The sequence below is a fragment of the Cyprinus carpio genome, chromosome A18 (assembly GCF_018340385.1).
Source record: "Cyprinus carpio isolate SPL01 chromosome A18, ASM1834038v1, whole genome shotgun sequence".
Classification (NCBI taxonomy): Eukaryota; Metazoa; Chordata; class Actinopteri; order Cypriniformes; family Cyprinidae; genus Cyprinus; species Cyprinus carpio.
The window spans coordinates 28847076-28866702 of NC_056589.1; the positions used below are offsets into that span (position 1 = coordinate 28847076).

General features: G+C 33.0%; 1 protein-coding gene across 1 annotated transcript in view; it reads left to right on the forward strand.

Annotated features, from left to right (window-relative positions):
* The window catches only part of LOC109093716 (E3 ubiquitin-protein ligase NEDD4-like), a 40841-nt gene that overhangs the window by 12466 nt on the left and 8748 nt on the right, over positions 1 to 19627 (forward strand). Inside the window, 12 exon segments of the mRNA XM_042775743.1 lie at positions 10461 to 10511; positions 11408 to 11469; positions 11747 to 11849; positions 14604 to 14750; positions 14753 to 14769; positions 16018 to 16138; positions 16225 to 16377; positions 17350 to 17421; positions 17706 to 17825; positions 18928 to 19161; positions 19317 to 19394; positions 19546 to 19600. Coding sequence (XP_042631677.1) covers positions 10461 to 10511; positions 11408 to 11469; positions 11747 to 11849; positions 14604 to 14750; positions 14753 to 14769; positions 16018 to 16138; positions 16225 to 16377; positions 17350 to 17421; positions 17706 to 17825; positions 18928 to 19161; positions 19317 to 19394; positions 19546 to 19600 — 1213 coding nt within the window.

Here is a 19627-nt window from a genome sequence, read left to right on the forward strand (position 1 = left end):
CGTACTTTGGGTAAATGGCAGCCAGAACAGCAAGACAACTACAATACTATATTCATTCAGCTGATGAAATGATGGTCCAGGGACTATACATGGGATCAGTTTTCCACAGACAGCAGAGCTTTGTGCTCGGCCAAGGGAATCTGGTAAACTCTCAAAGTAATTTGATTCGGTGTGTTTATGTTATTGAGCTGCTTTGGATTCAAACAGTCAGATGGTATCTTACATATGAGAAAATTCAAGTCATAGAAGATGTCTTTTTGATTCGTGAGGGCCCCCAGTGTCAAAAACAAACATTTTATTAGTTAATTCAGACAATATATATAAATGTATGTAAACTGACAAACATTTACAAAATTAGTGCTGTCAAACATTAAATGCATCCAAAAAAAAAGTTTGTTGGGTTTATATGTATCTTTATTATGTATATATAAATACACCACACATACGTGTATATATATTCAGAATATTTATTGGTGTGTATGTATGTGTATTGTGTCATATATATATATTAGGGCTGCACAATTAATCGAAATTTCTATAATCGCGATTACCAATGATGGACTGCCACAATTACGCAAACGTCCAAAAATGGCATTAATCGTTTCAAAGGTCCATCCAATTATGTTATTCTGCCACACTTAAGATGTTTTTTTTCTTTCCTACATGCTTATTTAGGGTTTTTTTTTCCCATGTTGTGTGTAGTTTTGTAGTTATCACATTATAAATACCATGCATATTTTTTTACCCCTTTTTATTATTACTTACAGAGAACAATACGGATGTATAGTGGACCTTTGAGCCTTAATACTATAGAAGAGCAATAAACGTTTTTCAGTTAGAGTGGTTCAGCCGTGTGTATTGTCATATAAAAATATGGCATGCAGTGGCAGTAAAACAATGGTATAAACATCAATCAATGTAAATTGTGATAATGGTAATTTAATAATCGCAATTACAATTCAAGGGAATAATCGACAATTATGATTGTTGTCCTAATCATGCAGCACCTATATATATATATAGATATATATATATATATATATATATATATATCTATATTAATATACATACATTAATAAATTTCTACACCGTACACCCACTCTTATTAGTAAAACAAAAAAATTTATTTTGGATGTGTTTAATCGTTTGACAGCCACTAATAAAAATAATTGAATAAACATCTTAAAGTAAAACAATTCACTGTGTATACAATAGTTAATAAATAATAAACTTCGGGTTGCCCGAATAACATATATTTGTTTGTTTGTTTGTTTATTTTACTGAGTAATAGCAATTTCCTAGCTAATTGTACCTGATGTAAATAAAAAATATTTAAATACGTTATAACTTTTTAAAGTGTAATAAATTCCTTCACTTTTTTAGGTATAGATATCCACTAGTGTATAGCACTATTTAAAAAATAATTAAAATATTATAATTTATACGCAAGATAATTACATATAGTAAAAAAATAGTTCAAAAATCAAAAATTCAAAATCATATATTATTATATTATTTTTTTTACTAACTAATAGCAATTCTCAGCATAGTCTTTGTATATTGTAATTTTGTTTAATTAAGATCCATGCTTTTTTTTTGCTTTTCGATTTTAATAAAGTTCACTTTTGTCTTTTTCATATATACAGGGTTTTAAGGAACCAAAACCTTGACTCTTTAAAAAAAAAGAAGGAACAAAAATTTATAACTAAATTAATTTTGGAAACTAATAAATATATCAAAATTAAATCGTTTAAAATCTTCGGTTTAATCTTAATTTTTTCTTTGTCTTCTCATCTTGTGGTTCTCTGTTTGCCGAACCGCTGGTTTTAAATGGCATGAAGGATAAAGTAGCTGTGCAACAATGTGTTAAGTGTGTAATTCATTGTAGTTTTCTGCAATCTAGGACTGAAATATTGCTTGTCAGACGAAAGCGGTTTTATCAGACGTTATACTGTCTCAAGGTCTTCTGACGGTAGAAATGTGTAGAGCAGGTCCAGATTGGATCTAGGTTCCAACTGGCGATCACAGTTTTTTCAGTTTCCAGCATAAGGACCACTGTCACACCTAGTGCTCGCTCACGACGGGAATGATTACCACAGACTGTGTGAACACTCTGCCAAAGGTCAATGCAATCAGCAGCGCTGCCTAAAGAGCCGTTCAGCTGTGTCGGTGGGACTTGTTGAGTGTTGTCGAGCGCCGGGGGGTTTGATTGGTGTGGTGAATTGTGGTGTGTTTTTCCACAGCCGCTTTCTGTGCGTGCATCAGATATTCTCAGTCAAACCGCGCAGGCAATCGTGATCTCGCTTCAGCAGTGTACTCTCACTCCCACAGGTGATTGAAAACCTAATGGATTTATGAAAATAATTAGATACTCTCTCTGTAAACAGCTGCTTGATTGAGACCTTGTTACTTCATCTTGGTCTTTTGTGCATGAATTACTACAAATGTATTTAGAATAAATCTTCAGAATCGTTCATTGAAATGCGCGCATCGCGTCCTTCACAGGAGTATTTCTTTGGAGGTACCCTGTGCGAACGCTGAGATTTCTTGTCACGTTTCAAATGCTGCAGATGTGCACTCCAAAAACGGCACTCCGCACGTACACATCCATGTTTCTCACGGCACAGGTGCAAGAAAATCAAACACCCTGCAGGACAACAGCATAAACAATGAAACGGATCATGTTGCAACCTGCACAGAGAGAAATGCTACCGTAAGCCTTTCCATCTATTAGCACATAAAAAAATGAGAATGCACATGTTGATTAACTCGGTTTTATATTGCACTTTCAAGCACGCAAATTTAAAGTCAGTGAGTGTAAATAATACTTCGCCCTAAAATTGCATTCAAATGTATTTGTAGACTCTATGCTTTATTTGTAGAGCTGTGTATGATTCCAATGAAGAGATTATTTGCAATGATAGCTTTCTCGTCTCTGAATAGTTTTGCAATGACTGAGCAAATATGCACCATAACTATTCAGGAAGTTGATCCTGCATGCAAAGCTTTCCTTTTAAAGTTTAAAGATATGCAGATATGCATAATTTTAGCATGAGTTTGGGATTATGAAACACTTTAATTACAGTCTATAATTTATATTTGTGTGTTACTCATATATACACTGAGATATATATGCAAAAATCCCTTTAGGCAGGTTGGCTTATGAAAAATTTTTTTTTTAAATGCATTGTAGCTAAACCAGTTACATGCATGTCACATTTTAGAGGCTTTTTTATTATTTATATTTTTACACACTCCAAGTGATCACTGTATTTACCTTAGGTATCATTTCTATTTAGGCAGATTGGCTCATACACAGGCACTTTAAAAATGCAGAGTAGATAAGCTAGTTGCATGCATGCATGTCGCATTTTAGAGGCTTTTTCAGTTTTTATTAATTTGTTTTCACTCTGAGGGATCACTGTATGTATTTACCTCTGGAATAATTATAGACCGTGGTCCCTAAGCCTCCCCCAGCCATAGGTCTATAAATACACAGCTTTGAAAAATACTCTGCTTGACTCCAGTTAGTCTGGCCGAGTACCACGCCGGCCAGCTCTCGGGATTCAGCATGATATGCAGGGGCTGCACATGGCTGTCCGTCAGCTGTTGGGCCAAAGGCCAGCTGATGGGGGAGAAGATGAGTGTCAGGGAGACGGGGGCCAAACGATGTGATTCCTTTGCAGTAAAGGATAACATGTTTGCTGCCCAGCGGGTGCCTACTTAGCTGTTGGTATGTTTTCAGAGCATCAGGTGTCTCGCTCACTGCACTTATTTCATTTTCACTCACTCTCTCTGCTTCTGATTTTACAGCATGTTATAAACGGGTCACGCAAGCAATTAACAGCGCTGTTACCTTTACTTATGTAATCTAATCTAAATTCAGGGCTGTAATTTCAACATGCTGGATGTTTGTGCATCCTATTTGTGATGTTCAAACACTTATAGTTCTTCTGATAGCTCTTTCAGATGTTTAGAAAGTACTTTGGGTAAATGGCAGCAACAGCAAGACAATACAATACTATATCATTAAGCTGATGAAATGATGGTCCAGGACTATACCTGGGATCAGTTTTCCACAGAAACAGAGCTTGTGCTCGGCCAAGGGATCTGGGAACCTCTCAAAGTAATTTGATTCGGTGTGTTTATGTTATGAGCTGCTTTGGATTCAACAGTCAGATGGTATCTACATATGAGAAATTCAATTCATAGAGATGTCTTTTTGATTCTGAGGCCCCCAGTTGTCCAAAACAAACATTTTATTATTTATTTACAGACAATATATATAAATGTATGTAAACTGACAACATTTAAAAATTAGTGCTGTCAAACATTAAATTGCATCCAAAAAAAAAAGTTTGTTTGGTATATGTATATTTATTATGTATATATAAATACACAAACATACTTGTATATATATTCAGAATATTTATATGTGTGTGTATGTATGTGTATGTGTATATATATATATATTAGGGCTGCACAATTAATCGAATTTCTAATCGCGATTACAATTATGGATGCCACAATTACGCAATCGTACAAAATGGCAATTAATCGTTCAAAGTCCACTTATGTTATTCTGCACACTTAAGATGTTTTTTTTTTCTTTCTAACATGTTATCTTAAGGGTTTTTTTTTCCCATTGTTTTAGTTTTAGTATAACATTATTAATACCATCATATTTTTTACTTTTTTTATAATTTAAAGAAGAAACCAATCCGATGTATAGTTTGACATTTGAGCCTTAATACTATAGAAAAGCACTAAACGTTTTTCAGTTAGAGTGTTTCAGCATGTTTATTGTCATATAAAAATATGGCATGCAGTTGCATCAAACAATGGTATAACATCAATCATGTAAATTGTGATAATTGTGTTAATAATCGCAATTACAATTTCAAGGGAATAAGCGACAATTATGATTTTTGTCATAATCAATGCAAGCCCTAATATATATATATCTATATATATATATATATATATATATATATATATATATATATAACATACATACATAAATATACACAGTACACACACATATATTAGTAAACAAAAACCTTTATTTTGGATGTGTTTAATCGTTTGACAGCACTAATAAAAATAATTGAATAAAATACTTAAAGTAAAACAATTAAATTTATTAAAATAGTTAAAATAATTAACTTCGTGTTTCCAGAATAAATATATATTTGTTTGTTTGTTTGTTTATTTTACTGAGTAATAGCAATTTCCTAGCTAATTGTACCTGATGTAAATAAAAAATATTTAAATACGTATTACTTTTTAAAGTTTAATAAATTCCTTAACTTTTTTAGGTCTAGATATCCACTAGGTGTAGCACTATATAAAAATAATTAAATATTATAATTATAAGCAAAATAATTACATATAGTAAAATAGTTCAAATATCAAAAATTCTAATATCTATTATTATATTATTTTTTTACTAACTAATAGCAATTTCTCAGCAATATCTTTTTATATTGTAATTTTTTTAAGGTAATATACATGCTTTTTTCTTTCTTCTCGATTTTAATAAAGTTACTTGTGTCTTTTTTCATATATACAGGTTTTTCAGGAACCAAAACCTTGACTCTTTTTTAAAAGAAGAAAAAAATTAATAAATAAATTTATTTTGGAACTAAATAAATATATCAAATTAAATCGTTAAAATCTTCGGTTTTAATCTTAATTTTTCTTTGTCTTATCATCTTGTGGTTCTCTGTTTGAGAACCCGCTGGTTTAAATGGACATGAAGGATAAAGTAGCTGTGCAATGCTGGTTCAGTGTGTAATTCATGTAGTTTTCTGCAATCTAGACTGAATATTGCTTGTTCAGAAAGCTGGTTTTAATCAGACATGATCCTGTCTCCAGGTCTTCTGCTGTAGAAATGTGTAGAGCAGGTCCAGATTGGGGCTCGGGTCCAACTGTCGATCACAGTTTTTTCAGTTTCCCGCATAAGGACACTGTCACACCTAGTGCTCGCTGACGGGAATGATTAACACATGACTGTGTGACCTCTGCCAAAGGTCAATGCAATCAGCAGCGCTCCTAAAGAGCCGTCAGATGTGTGTGTGTACGAGCGCCGGGGGGTTTGTTGGTGTGTGAATGTGTTGTGTTTTTCCACAGCGCTTTCTGTGCTTGATCAGCTCTTCTCAGTCAACAGCGCAGCACTCGTGATCTCTTCAGCAGTGTCTCTCCTCCCACAGTGCTTGAAAACCTAATGGATTTATGAAAATAATTAGATCTCTCTCTGTAACAGCTGCTTGATTGAGACCTTGTACTCGTTCCTGGTCTTTTGTGCATGACTCACTACAATGTATTTAGAAACAAATCTTTCATTGAAATGCAATTAGGATGCTGTTTTAAGTAATGCAGCCCTTCTACAATGTATATAATTGTTTTAATAGTTATGCAGCAATTTAATTCTGGTTAATATACTGCAAATGTCTGTGTCGGTTTTGTCACATTTAATATTTCAATGCAAAATGCATCACGTTTAAGGAAATAAAATGAGTTGTGAATGCCATTTAATGTTAACTTAACATTTTAAGATCTCATTTTCACAGCCGTTGTCATACCTGCAAATCAAAATTGATGTTTTGGATTATTATGCTTACTGTCTTGAAAGCCTGGGATTCGTTTGCTTATCTTTTGCAGGGTTTCTCTTCTGCATACAGAGTTTCCATAAGGCCACTGGATGCACAACAAACTCTGTCCTTTTAGTTTTACATAAAACGTCTCCTGAAAGATCAGAAATGAACACAATCTTTGTTCAATGTGATCGTGAGGAAATGTTTTCAGGTGTTTTGCAGTAGTTAATCCGCAGTCACGAACCACTTGCAGCAGAAAATGTTCACTTTGAGCCTCCTTCATTAAGTTTCTTCAAATGTTTGGCATCATTTACTGTTTTCCTTCTCATTACCGGGACAGACGGGACTGATTGTATACAGATAGTTTGACTACATTTTTCCATTTTTGCCTCGCTAACATGTTGCCTTGTTTCACAATGGAGGAAAGTGTGTACTTGCTGTAGTTTATGGTAGTATACCTGCTATATTATACTCTTGCAAACTATGTCAGCATTCTGCAAATTCTGTACTATGCTGTACTATAATATACTACAGTACTATTACTGCGTGTCACAATTTTTACATGTCCTAACAATTTTCATATATGTATATATATATAGAGAGAGAGAGAGAGATTTATTTTCTTCTTTATTTCTTTCTTTCTTATATCGTTATTTTGTTTATTAAAGAAGAAAATAAAGAAATAAAACTAAAATAAAAACTATAAAACTAAAATACTGTTATTTATTTTGCGTTTCATTTCCACGTGTTAGTTTGAGTTGTCATTTATTTAATTTTTATTTATTTAATTTTAATTATTTCATTTTCTGTCTTCATTTATTTCATTTTAATTGTATTATTTAATTGTAATTTATTTATGGAAATATTATATGTGTGGGAAATTATGTACATGAACTATGCCTCATGTTGAGATAAAAAAAATAAATAAAAAAAATAATAATAATAATAATAATAATAATAATTGGCAATAGCCAAAAAAACATTGTATGGGTCAAAATTATAAATTTTTCTTTTATGTCAAAAATCATTATGATATTAAGTAAAGATCATGTTCCATGAAGATATTTTGTAAATTTCCTGCAATAAATATATCAAAGATTATTTTTTGATTAGTAATATGCATCGCTAAGAACTTCATTTGAACAACTTTAAAGATGATTTTCTCAATATTTAGATTTTTTTGCTCCCTCAGATTCCAGATTTTCAAATAGTTGTATCTCGCCCAAATATTGTCCGATCAATGGAAAGCTTATTTATTTAGCTTTCAGACGATGTATAAATCTCAATTTTAAAAAATTGACCCTTATGACCGGTTTTGTGGTCCAGGGTCACATATACACACACACAATTTTAACATAGAATTTTAAAATTAAAAAGACTTGCAAAATACAGTTTCATAGGCATTAAAAAACTATTTAATATACAAATAAACTATGTGTCTTTATAAAACACTGTAATTATACAGTACTTTTTGTCGTATCTAGCTTAATAACTGAGATGACACTAACAGAGCTTTCTCCCAGCGTGCTTTCATTTCATTGAGTCTGTCGTCTCATCTGGGGCCCGGCGGAGTGGCAGAACCGCTCTGTGGTTTGACCCGAATACAGAACAAACAGGAATATGTGAGGTTTATCTTAAGATTGAGGGAGGATCTGTGTTTTAGTCATCATCACGGCTTTATAAGCGCTGTAAAAACCTGAACGACCCTTTGATAGCGAGTAAGTCATTTGCAAGGAAGTCATATATTGCATGTAGGTGGACACGTTTTAGCACAAGGTCAATCGTTATTTCGTTCTGCCCTCACTACCATAAAACGAAACATCTGACAGCGTTCTGAACACTGAAGGCATTTAGGCCTCATTTAGGTGATGTGTATTTAACTTGTCATATTGTTTCGGTTAGCGTAATGACAGTGTGTGTATAAAACGTGGTATAAAATGTATTTAAAATGCTTCATGGAAGCCAGCCGTTGAAATAAATAGCAGCAGCTGGAAAAGGTTTGAGGATGGGAATGATTTTGATTCGAAAACAAACTCTCTCTCTCTCTTTCTCGCTCCCTTTGTTTTCCCTCTCTCTCTCTCTCTCAGCCTGCTTTTACCTTCACTCTATTTGTGCTGCTCGCTCACAGTCTGAGGGATAGACCACTGCGAAGTCTACCGTTATTAAACCTTGTTTATATATAACACATGTATTTATATCTCTGTAAACAATGAGCGCACTGTACAGTCTCAGATAAGCTCAGTCTTCAGAACACACTGAGCTTTATGTCTGATTCAAGTGTTCACTTCTAGTGATTTGCAGTAGATGAACGGCCTGTGTGTGTGTGTGTGTGTGTGTGTGTGTGTGTGTTTTATGATGGTCTGCTTTGATATGAAGCAGTGTTCATATTAGGGTGTTCTTGTAGGGGTGTGTGATATTGAAAAAAATGTTTTTGTTTTTTTGTGGGATTTTTTCAGTAATTAAAATTAAATGATATTTTGTGTATTTTTATGCTGGTACCTTGACTGGTTAAGGCCTGTCATGGATATATAAATATGACACTAAAACACCAGTAGGTGGCGGCATGTCCCTGTTTTAAATGAGTGATTCATTGAATCATTTATTCAAACGATTCGTTTAAAACAGCTGATTCATTTAGAAATGTGCAAGTGTAATCTTTATGAATGGATTGTTGAGTCATTGACTTCGATGATTAGTTGTTACAGTGTTACTCTTGAGACATGCAAATGTTCTGATCTGGCTATTTTTGTTGGCAAAATAGAAAAAAAGCAGACAATATTGTGACTGAAATATAACTCGCTTCATATTAACTTCTTGTTTTTTTTAACTGTTGTATAAAATGTATATCTTATTTGTGATGGCGCTCACGCTAACATTCAGGAAAGTGGCATGCTTGCATGTGTGATGTTACTTAACTATATCATATCTTATGAATATAAAGAACAAAAGCCTATACAGAGATATTTTTTGCTTTCATAAGTTGAATTATAGAGGCATTTTAACTGCATTCTAACAGGCTTAGTCATGCTGTTAATGCTTTTGGACTCTCAAAACGTGTTTTTGTTTGTTTTTTGAAAAGCAAAAAACAAAGTAAAGTCAAAAGATGTAAGAAGAGTGATAGTTTCAGAATCCTGCATGCTGTGAGCAGATAACACATTGAGATCGGCACCGATATATTGGCCAATAATCGGCCGATTGTTTAAAAACAGTGGATGATCAGGGCTGATTATGTCCTGTTAATTAAAAGAGGATGGAAAAACATGTCAAAATGTTTGTTTTGTGAAGAATGTTTTTTTTGTTTTGTTTTGGGGTGTGAAAATTTTAGAGAAAATATAACATTTTTGTGGAGCATGTTGGGAAGGTTAGCTGTAGTTCAAGCCAGGGTTGCCAGATCCTTGGTTTTCCCTTCATCTAACATTATTTTTAACACACCTCTCATCCAATAATCGCCAAGAGATTTGTGCTTTGTTACTTATGATACAAAACAAGTCTCAGCTTTCAAAACCTGTACATTTTATTTTAAAATTCACATTATAAATGTCGTTTTCAAACTTAAAAGAATGTAACACTATGCTACTCTGTATTATGTACAAAGTGATAGGACTCCTGTATATTTTACAGCATTAGTTAGGAGTTGTTTTTCCCTTAAGAAACCTAAACAGTATCTGTATCAGCAGATATCATTCTGAATAATCGGCTATCGGTATCAGATGAGAAATATAGTATCGGTTTATCTCTAATTGAGACTGATGTCAGACAAGCTTAGTATAAGTATGTTTTGTTGATTTTGTATGTGTTATGTCCAGTTGTTTCTGTGACAGAATCTCTGACATGTGTGTTCTGTGTTTTCTTGATTCTCTGCAGACGAGGGACGACTTCCTCGGACAAGTGGATGTTCCTCTGCACCAGATCCCTGTGAGTGTTTCTCATCATTATATTGTGTGTGTTTTGTTGAAGCTGCTGACTTTTATTGTCATTAATGTAGGTGTTATGAGGTGGACCTTCTAAAAATATGTCTTCAGAGACATTTCAGAGACACGAACATGGTGTCGTAAAATAGACCTTGTGGTTTTGGAGGAGCCCAGTGGTGGCTCATTATTAGTCACTGTGAACATTAAACTCTTTCTATATATATGTACATACGTGTGTGTGTGTGTGTGTGTGTGTGTGTGTGTGTGTGTGTGTGTTGGTTGGCTGAGTGATCATAAACATTAGGACTTAAAAATATCCAGAACAACTTTACTCTTTACCTTGTAGACTATTTTCAGTAATGGTTATTTGTATTGAATAATGTTTATTTTGAAATTTGAATGGAATTATTTTTGAGGCTGAAGAAATCAGCCACACACACACACACACACACAAAATTATAATAATACAAAATGAACACACACACACACACACACATATATATATATATATATATATATATATATATATATATAGTCTACATAAATAAAAATAAATATGAATGTATTTATTTAGACAAAAAAAGACAAATTAATATTAATATATATATATATATATGTATATGTGCGTGTGTGTGTGTGTGTGTGTGTGTGTGCGCACATTAATTTTATATAAATGCAAAATTAATAATAAATGCAAAATTAATGCCTATATAGTAACTGTAGTATTTATAGTAAATATAAATATTTATTTATTTTTTAAATGCTACAATAATGCATATATATATATAGACTGATATTTACACTGAGTTGAATTACACAAATAATGGCAATTCTTTTTAGGCAATACCCATATGTATATTTCTATGCATTTATATATTTTTATCTTTTTTATATCCACAGACAGAAAATCCTAACAATGAAAGGCCGTACACATTCAAGGACTTCCTGTTGCACCCGAGAAGGTCAGCCGGAGATTTTTCTGCCTGGATACCTGCTTTGTTCCCCAAACATGATGGTTTTTAACCTAACGCTCACTGACTTAACTCTGTTGTTGTTGTTGTTGTGAGAAGCCCTCCGACCTACTATGACGTCACGTAACTGTGAACTGTTTACATTTCAAACATGTACATGTCAACACTTCTGATACACTTCAGTGGAGTTTTATGTGTAAAACTATGTTTTTCTAGTAATTTGAGGTAGGTCTTCTGCTGATGTGTTTGTTTAACTCTTTCGGTACAGTCACAAGTCGAGGGTGAAAGGTAATCTGCGACTGAAGATGACGTACCTGCCCAAAAACAACGACACAGAGGACGACCCAGCTGAACAGATCGAGAGTCTGGATGTAAGAGCGATGCACACAAGCGCAAGCTTTGGTGACAAACACAACATTTTCATTTTAGAATCACAGAATGTTCTTTAAAAGAACTAGAAAGTGTTAAAGTTGCAAGAGGCTACATAATATAATAATGATTAAAGTCAGAGCTGAAGGTTGTATGGCTGTATACGGTACATGTAGCTGTATGTACAGTACAGGTCAAAAGTTTGGAAACATCACTATTTTTAATGTTTTTGAAAGAAGTTTCTTCTGCTCATCAAGCCTGCATTTATTTGATCAAAAATACAGAAAAAAAAATTTTATATTGAGATATGTTATAACAATTTGAAATAATTGTTTTTCAATTTATTATACTTTAAATTATCATTTATTTCTGTCATGCAAAGCTGAATTTTTAAGGATCATTATCACATGATCCTTTAGAAATCATTCTAATATGATGATTCATTATCAAAGTTGGAAACAGTTCTGCTGCTTAATATTTTTTCAGAACATGTGATACTTTTTTAGGATACTTTGATGAATAAAAAGTAAAAAAAAATAAAAAAAGAAGCTATGTTTTTAAAATATAAATATTTTGTAATAACAATATACACTACTGGTCAGTAATTTGGGGTCAGTAATTTTTTTTTTCTTTCTTTTTTTTTTAAATAAAATCAATACTTTTATTCAGCAAGGATGTGTTAAATTGATAAAAAGTGATAGTAAAGAAAATATATTATTAGAATATATATTATTAGAATTTTTTTTTTATTATGAATAAATGCAGTTCTTTTTAAACCTTTTATTCATCAAATATATTAGACAGCAGAACTGTTTTCAACACTCATAATAAATCAGAATATTAGAATGATTTCTAAATGATCATGTGATAGACTGGATGTTACATGTGACACTGAAGGCTGGAGTAATGATGCTGAAAATTCAGCTTTGCATCACAGGAAGAAATTATTTTTTTAAAGTATATTTAGATAGAAAACTATTATTTTAAGTTGTAATAATATTTCACAATATTACTGTTTTTTCTGTATTTTTGATCAAATAAATTCAGGCTTGATGAGCAGAAGAAACTTCTTTCAAAAACATAAAAAATAGTAATGTTTCCAAACTTTTGGTCTGTACTGTATATTTGATGATTTGATGATTTCCAGCAGCTTTGACTGTGTCTCATGTGGTCTGATTAGTTTATGAGAAGTACCTTTAGTGATGTCGTTTGCAGCAGCACATCCTGCAAATATTTGTGTTGGATGGAGACGCCGTGAAAACATTTTTATATTCCCTTTCCATCTGCACTTTTCTGTCGTGGGCCTGTCCTTGAATGATAAATGCTTTGTTTCCTTAAGTAGAATTCTGCCTGATTCACAAAGCTTTCAGACATGTTCTGACCTTGCGCTGGGTTTTTTATTTCTGAAAAAAGTGACAGATAGACAGACTTTATTATGTCCTTAAAGAGAAAATCTGAAATTATGATTGTCAGTTGCATTTAATATTTATGGCAGCTGCATTTATTTGTATTTGATTCTGTTGTTTAATTTTAATGTAATTTAAGTTAACTAATACAAACATCACTATTACTATTGTTATATTTTTTTTTAGTAAATCAAATATACATTTTGTACTTTTACTGAGAAACATAAAATCATGTAAAGATATTACCTTTAAGGTCAGGGTTTTTTTTTATTTATTTTATTATTAATTTAGGTTGATATGGACCTCAGGTGCCTTATTTTATTTATTCAGCAGCTTTATTTTATTTTATTTTATTTTATTTTATTTTATTTTATTTTATTATCCAGGGTTATTATAGTTAACTAATGTTAAAAAAAAAAATATATATATATATATATATATATATATATATATATATATATATATATATATATATATATATATATATATAAAATAACTTAAACTTTAGTTCAGCAAGTTCCCATGGAAACATTTATTATTTTGATGTAGTTTAACCTGATGCACTAAATTAACTAAAACTTAAACTGAAATAAAAAATAATAAAAACTATATTGACATTAAAATCACTAAAGCGCACAATATATTACTAAAACTTTAACAAAAATTAAAGATGATATAAAAATAAAAACTAATTCAAACTATTAATAAAAACTCCAATAGAATCTCATTGATACTAAAATAACTATAGAGACCAATATTTAAATTGGGTCACTAAGTTACCATTCAGAACACATTAGCAAAGCCCTAGCAATGATCTGAACATCCTTGCATGATGGCAGTGAGTTTAACACAGACTGAAAATGAGTTTTTGTTCTAGTTTTTCTTTTTTAACTAGCATTGTGCCTTATCAGGTTTCCAAACAAAAGAAACAGAGCCCTCGGCAAACTAGTGACATTTGTTTTGTGCATCAACAAATGTGTTATATTTATACACAATAGCTTTAATATAGAACCAGCAGAGTCAATGTGTACTTTTCCATCTGCTGTCATTGTACGAGTGTCGTGTTGATGCTGGTGTCGGCTTCAAAAATACAGGCGTGATTTCAGACGTCCAAAACTCGCTCAGAAGTGCTGCCAGCATCAGATTAAACGGAGATTAATCGTTCCTGATCGAACAGAGTTGCTCCAGAGCGGCTGTTACATGAAATTTGTGCACCGTAAAGTCACATAGTAGTTACCAGCCCACTGAACTACTTTTCATGCAAAGTCATGCAAATCTTCCGACAGAATCGCATGCCAAGAAAAGTAACAGCCCTGTGTTGTTAATGCTCTGCTCATTTCTGTCTCGCAGCCTGGTTGGGAGTTTTTGGAGCCTCATGAATTATGCAGTCCTCAGCATCCTCACCAGCTGCCTGCGCTGCCCCCTGGCTGGGAGGAGAGGCAGGATAACCTGGGACGAACCTACTACGTCAACCATGAGAGCAGGACCACCCAGTGGCACACAGACCCACCATCCAGTAATGATCACCCACTTCAAACGAACACGCACACATTAGAAACATGCATACACAAAACCAACAACATTCACAAGACCAGTACGCAATGAAAATATTTGCATTGATCTTTTTCTTTCATTCTGTTTGGCACATGGTATTTATTTGTTTACTTTTTTTCTATTTTTCACTTGTTTCTTGCCATTTAATATAGCTGTGGTAGCTGGCTGACACTAAATAATAATCAATCAATCAATCAATCAATCAATCATATTCAAAATAATGCGACCCCATTACCTTGGTGTTGCTAGGGTCAAGCTTGACCTTCTGAATCACACTGTGTACTATAATTACTGTTAAATCAATTTTTAGTGCTTCAAATATACATTTTACCTTTTAAAATGTCAGTATTTTATTTAGTTTTATTTTATTATTTAGTTTTGTTTTATTTTATTCTTTTTTTATTTATTTTAACTTTATTTGTAGTTTTTTATTTTATTTTACTTTATTTTAATTGAATTTTTGTTTGTTTTCAAATTTATTTTGTATTTTTTTTTAGTATTTATTTTTTTTTGGTAATATATTTTATTTTATTTATTTTTATTTATATATATATTTTCCCTTTCACTATCTATATATATATATATATATATTATATATATATATATATATATATATATATATATATATATATATAGTGAAAGGGAAAAAAAAATATATAAATTAAAATATATATATATATATATATATTGTCATTAAAAAAAATCTTAAAAAATGTTTTCATAACTAGGATATAAACAAATCAATCAGAGCCACTAAATACAGTTCTTGTGACATCATGTGTTTGTTTTTTGTAGAGTTTTATTTAGTTTTTAGATTGATTTTATTTGATATATTTTATGTATATTATTATGTTATGTTATTTTATTTAGTTTTAATTTGTTTACTTTTTTTTTTTTTTTTTTTTTCAAAAAGTTTTTTTTATAATTTTTATAACCAGGATATAAACAAATTTTTTATAACCAGGATATAAACAAATCATTTAGAGTTTTTTGTGACATGTATTTGTTTTCAATAGCTTTTAAGGAAACGATCAGCAGGCCATTACTCCCTACACAAACTCTGTTGAAGTCAATCATCCTGTCATACTCAAGACAGGCCTCTTATTTCCTTCCCCTGCGCTCTGTTGGTCAGCGGCGCCCTCCACTGCTTCATTTGAGTCTTTTTTGGTCATTCTGAGCGCTGAAGTGTGTGTTTTGTCCTGATTTACAGGGACAGTCAAAGAGACAATGAACAGAGACAGGAAACACACAGCGAGTCTCAGCGGGCGTTCCTCACACGCAGACAAATATCAGAACACGGCGAGAACCACGAGCGCAGAGAGTCACCTGAGGTACTCGCACACACACACACACACACACTTTCTTCAAAACTCCCTGACAAACGACACACTTTCACATCTGTGTGTGTGTTTTGTAGAGCTGGGAGATCATAACGGCAGATGAGACCACGCTTTATAACAGCCACAGCGAGCGCTCGCCGCCGCCCCCCCACTCCCCGATGGAGTTCACGGGATTCTGTGAGGAGTTCAGCAGACTGCAGACCGGGAACGACAGACGCACGTCCCTCACGGTCAGTCCACACACACACACACACACACAGTCTCTGAGTCTCTGACAAGTAAGAAATGAATGCTTTTATTCCGCGAGGAAGTGTGTTTTATTTTTCGATAGTGAAAGTGAAGATATGTATAATGTAACAAAAGATTTCTATTTCAAATAAATGCTGTTCTTTTGAACTTGCTCAAAGAAACCTAAACATTTTAATGTATCACAGTTTCCACAAAAATATGAAGCAGCAAAACTGTTTTCAACATTGATAATAATCAGAAATGTTTCTTGAGCAGCAAATCAGCATATTAGAATGATTTCTGAAGATCATGTGACACTGAAGACGGGAGTAATGATGCTGAAAATACAGCTGCGCATCACAGAAATAAATTACATTTTTGTGTATATTAGAATGGTTTATGGATGTTTTGTGATGTTGTAATATTTCACTGTTTTTACTGTTATTTTGATCAAATAAATGCAGCCTCGGTGAGCAGAAAAGACAATTAAACACATCGAAAAAACTCCAAACTTGACTCAAGCAATTCAAATCAAAGTCATTCTAATGATCTAACTTCTTACAAACATTGATGTAAGATCCCAAAATGTATGTGGGGACATATAAGGAATATTCCTCACATCAAGCTACCGATACAAAAATCACAATGTCTTGATGTTTTTGTGACGGGTGCAAAATACTGATTTATGATACTCCAAGTGAGTTCAACGTTGACTATATTCATAATTCATAAAACCTCAGAACCTTTGTCCTTCCACTAGTATATCTGACAATTAAACTAAGATTAATAACTGACCTTAATGAGTTCTGTGCAGTAATATAAAGTTTTGGGAATTTTAGCAGAACACCGGATAGAACAGTCAGCATCCAAATGGAACATGAATATGTTGCAGCTCGTTACATTGTTACATTTCGTATAAACAATATGTTACATAACAGAGTGTGTTGTTGCATCTCAGATTGTGTTTTTATCAGCCGCAGGTTCACGGCAGCCGCAGAGGAAGTGGACAGACGCTGACGGTGGAAGAGCATCCTGTTCACCCCGTGGTGAGGGCATTAAAACATTCATAAATATCTCCGTCTGTCCGAATCCAGACCGGGCGCTCGCCGTGCGCTCCAGTTTCAGTGTTTCTCAGTCTCTCAGCACATGATGTGTAATCTTAGCTGCCCCAGATTTCCCAGCATGCCCTGAACCTCGCAATACATCACCGATGGCTATTTATGAACCAAACGGACGATCTGTAATGGATTGTTTCCGTGTTTCGCTCTGCTCATTTTACCCCTCTCTGCATTTCCTCACTCACTTTATCGGTTTCTGTTCTTCCCTGTAGTTATTACCCACGTCTGGCGGGCTGCCTCCGGGATGGGAGGAAAAGCAGGACAGTAAAGGGAGAATGTATTACGTCAATCACAACAGCAGGATAACAACCTGGACACCGCCTCTCATTCAGGTACGTCTCAGTCCTCTTTCTAGAGAAAGCTCCATCAATAGCGTGTGTGGTGGTGCTGAAAAATATAATAACTTTTTTTTTTTTTTTTTTACTGATTAAAACCACAAGTTGCAATATCAAATATGATTGATTGATTGATTATTTATTTATTTAAAGCTTGTTTGTCTGCTGCACAATATAACAACATGCATACATAGTTATTTATTTATTTGTTTGTTTGTTTATTTATTTATGCATGCTACAGGTTTGCTCTACTTGTTTGTAGGGCTGCACAATTTGCCCAAAAATTTTGTGATTTTACTTACCAGTATGATTTAAAAATAATAACAACAATTATTATAATAATACTAATTATTATTATTATTATTATTATTATTATTATTATTATTATTATTATTATGTTTATTATTAATTTGGCACAAAATGTTATTATTGTGATTTATATATCATTATGACTATGTAGTTATAATAACAACAACAATAATAATAATAATAATAATTATTATTATTATTATAACAACAACAATTATTATTATTTTTATTATTATTGTTTTATTTGTTTGTTTTTGTATTTTTAATATTGATGATTTTAATAATATCAACAATAATAAAAATAATAATAATTATTATCATTTTAACAACAACAACAATAACTATTATAATAATAATATTAAAAAGTATTATTATTATTATCATTATTTAGCTTTTTTTAGCTACAGGTTTGCTGTGCTTGTTTGTTCTGCCGCACAGTTTGACCAATAATAAATGTTATTATTATTATTATTATTATTATTATTATTATTATTATTATTATTATTATTATTATTATTAAATTACTATGATTTTTACTATTACTAAACACAAATAATAAATGAAATAATAAATACTATTGTAATATTTGTACTGTAAAAAAAAAAGCAGTATATAAGAAAAATATTTTATTTTATTATCATGTATTAATAATAATAATACAAAAATTAGTTCCTAATTTCTTTATTTTCAGCTGTTAAACCAGCGTGCAGTTCTAATTTGTGGCATAATACCGCCGAATATTTCTCAGACTGATCTCTTAAACCCCTGACCTTTGACCTGTGTATTTCAGCTCATACAGCCGCCCTCTGAGGCGGCAGCAGCAGCGGTGGCAGGCGGAGTCTCGTCTCTCTCCCAGAATCCCTCGGGCTACGCTCCGCCCCTGCTCTCCCCGGATGTGTCGCCGCAGCACACACGCGCTCACACACCGGAGCACGCCGGACCGATGCCGGCCGGATGGGAGGCGCGCAGCGCTCAAAACGGACGCCCCTTTTTCATCGACCACAACACTAAGACCACCACATGGGTAAGACAAGACATGACACTGTTTCATGGTAATAGCATGGTATAAGACTACAATAAGTGTTTGTTTTGCTTTTCCTGTGCGTTGTTTGATTCCACCATTGTTCACTCTAAAATGTACTTCCTGTGTTTGCCATCCTGTTTCCTGTTCCATCACAGGACGACCCCCGGCTGAAGGTTCCTGTGCAAGTGAGGAGGAGAGTCTCCCTTGACCCCACTGACCTCGGCCCACTGCCGGTAAGACGATGATGTCATAATCAGAAGATGAGGTCATGTGCTTAATATGATTTAATTGAAGAGGTGTTCAGGACAGGTTAAAAAGGTGTGTGTATGTGTGTGTGTGTGTGTGTGTGTGTGTGTGTGTGTGTGTGTGTGTTGTCTCCTACAGCCTGGTTGGGAGGAGCGAGTACATAGTGACGGCAGAATCTTCTACATCGATCACAGTAAGTGGCACATTCATGAGCATGAAG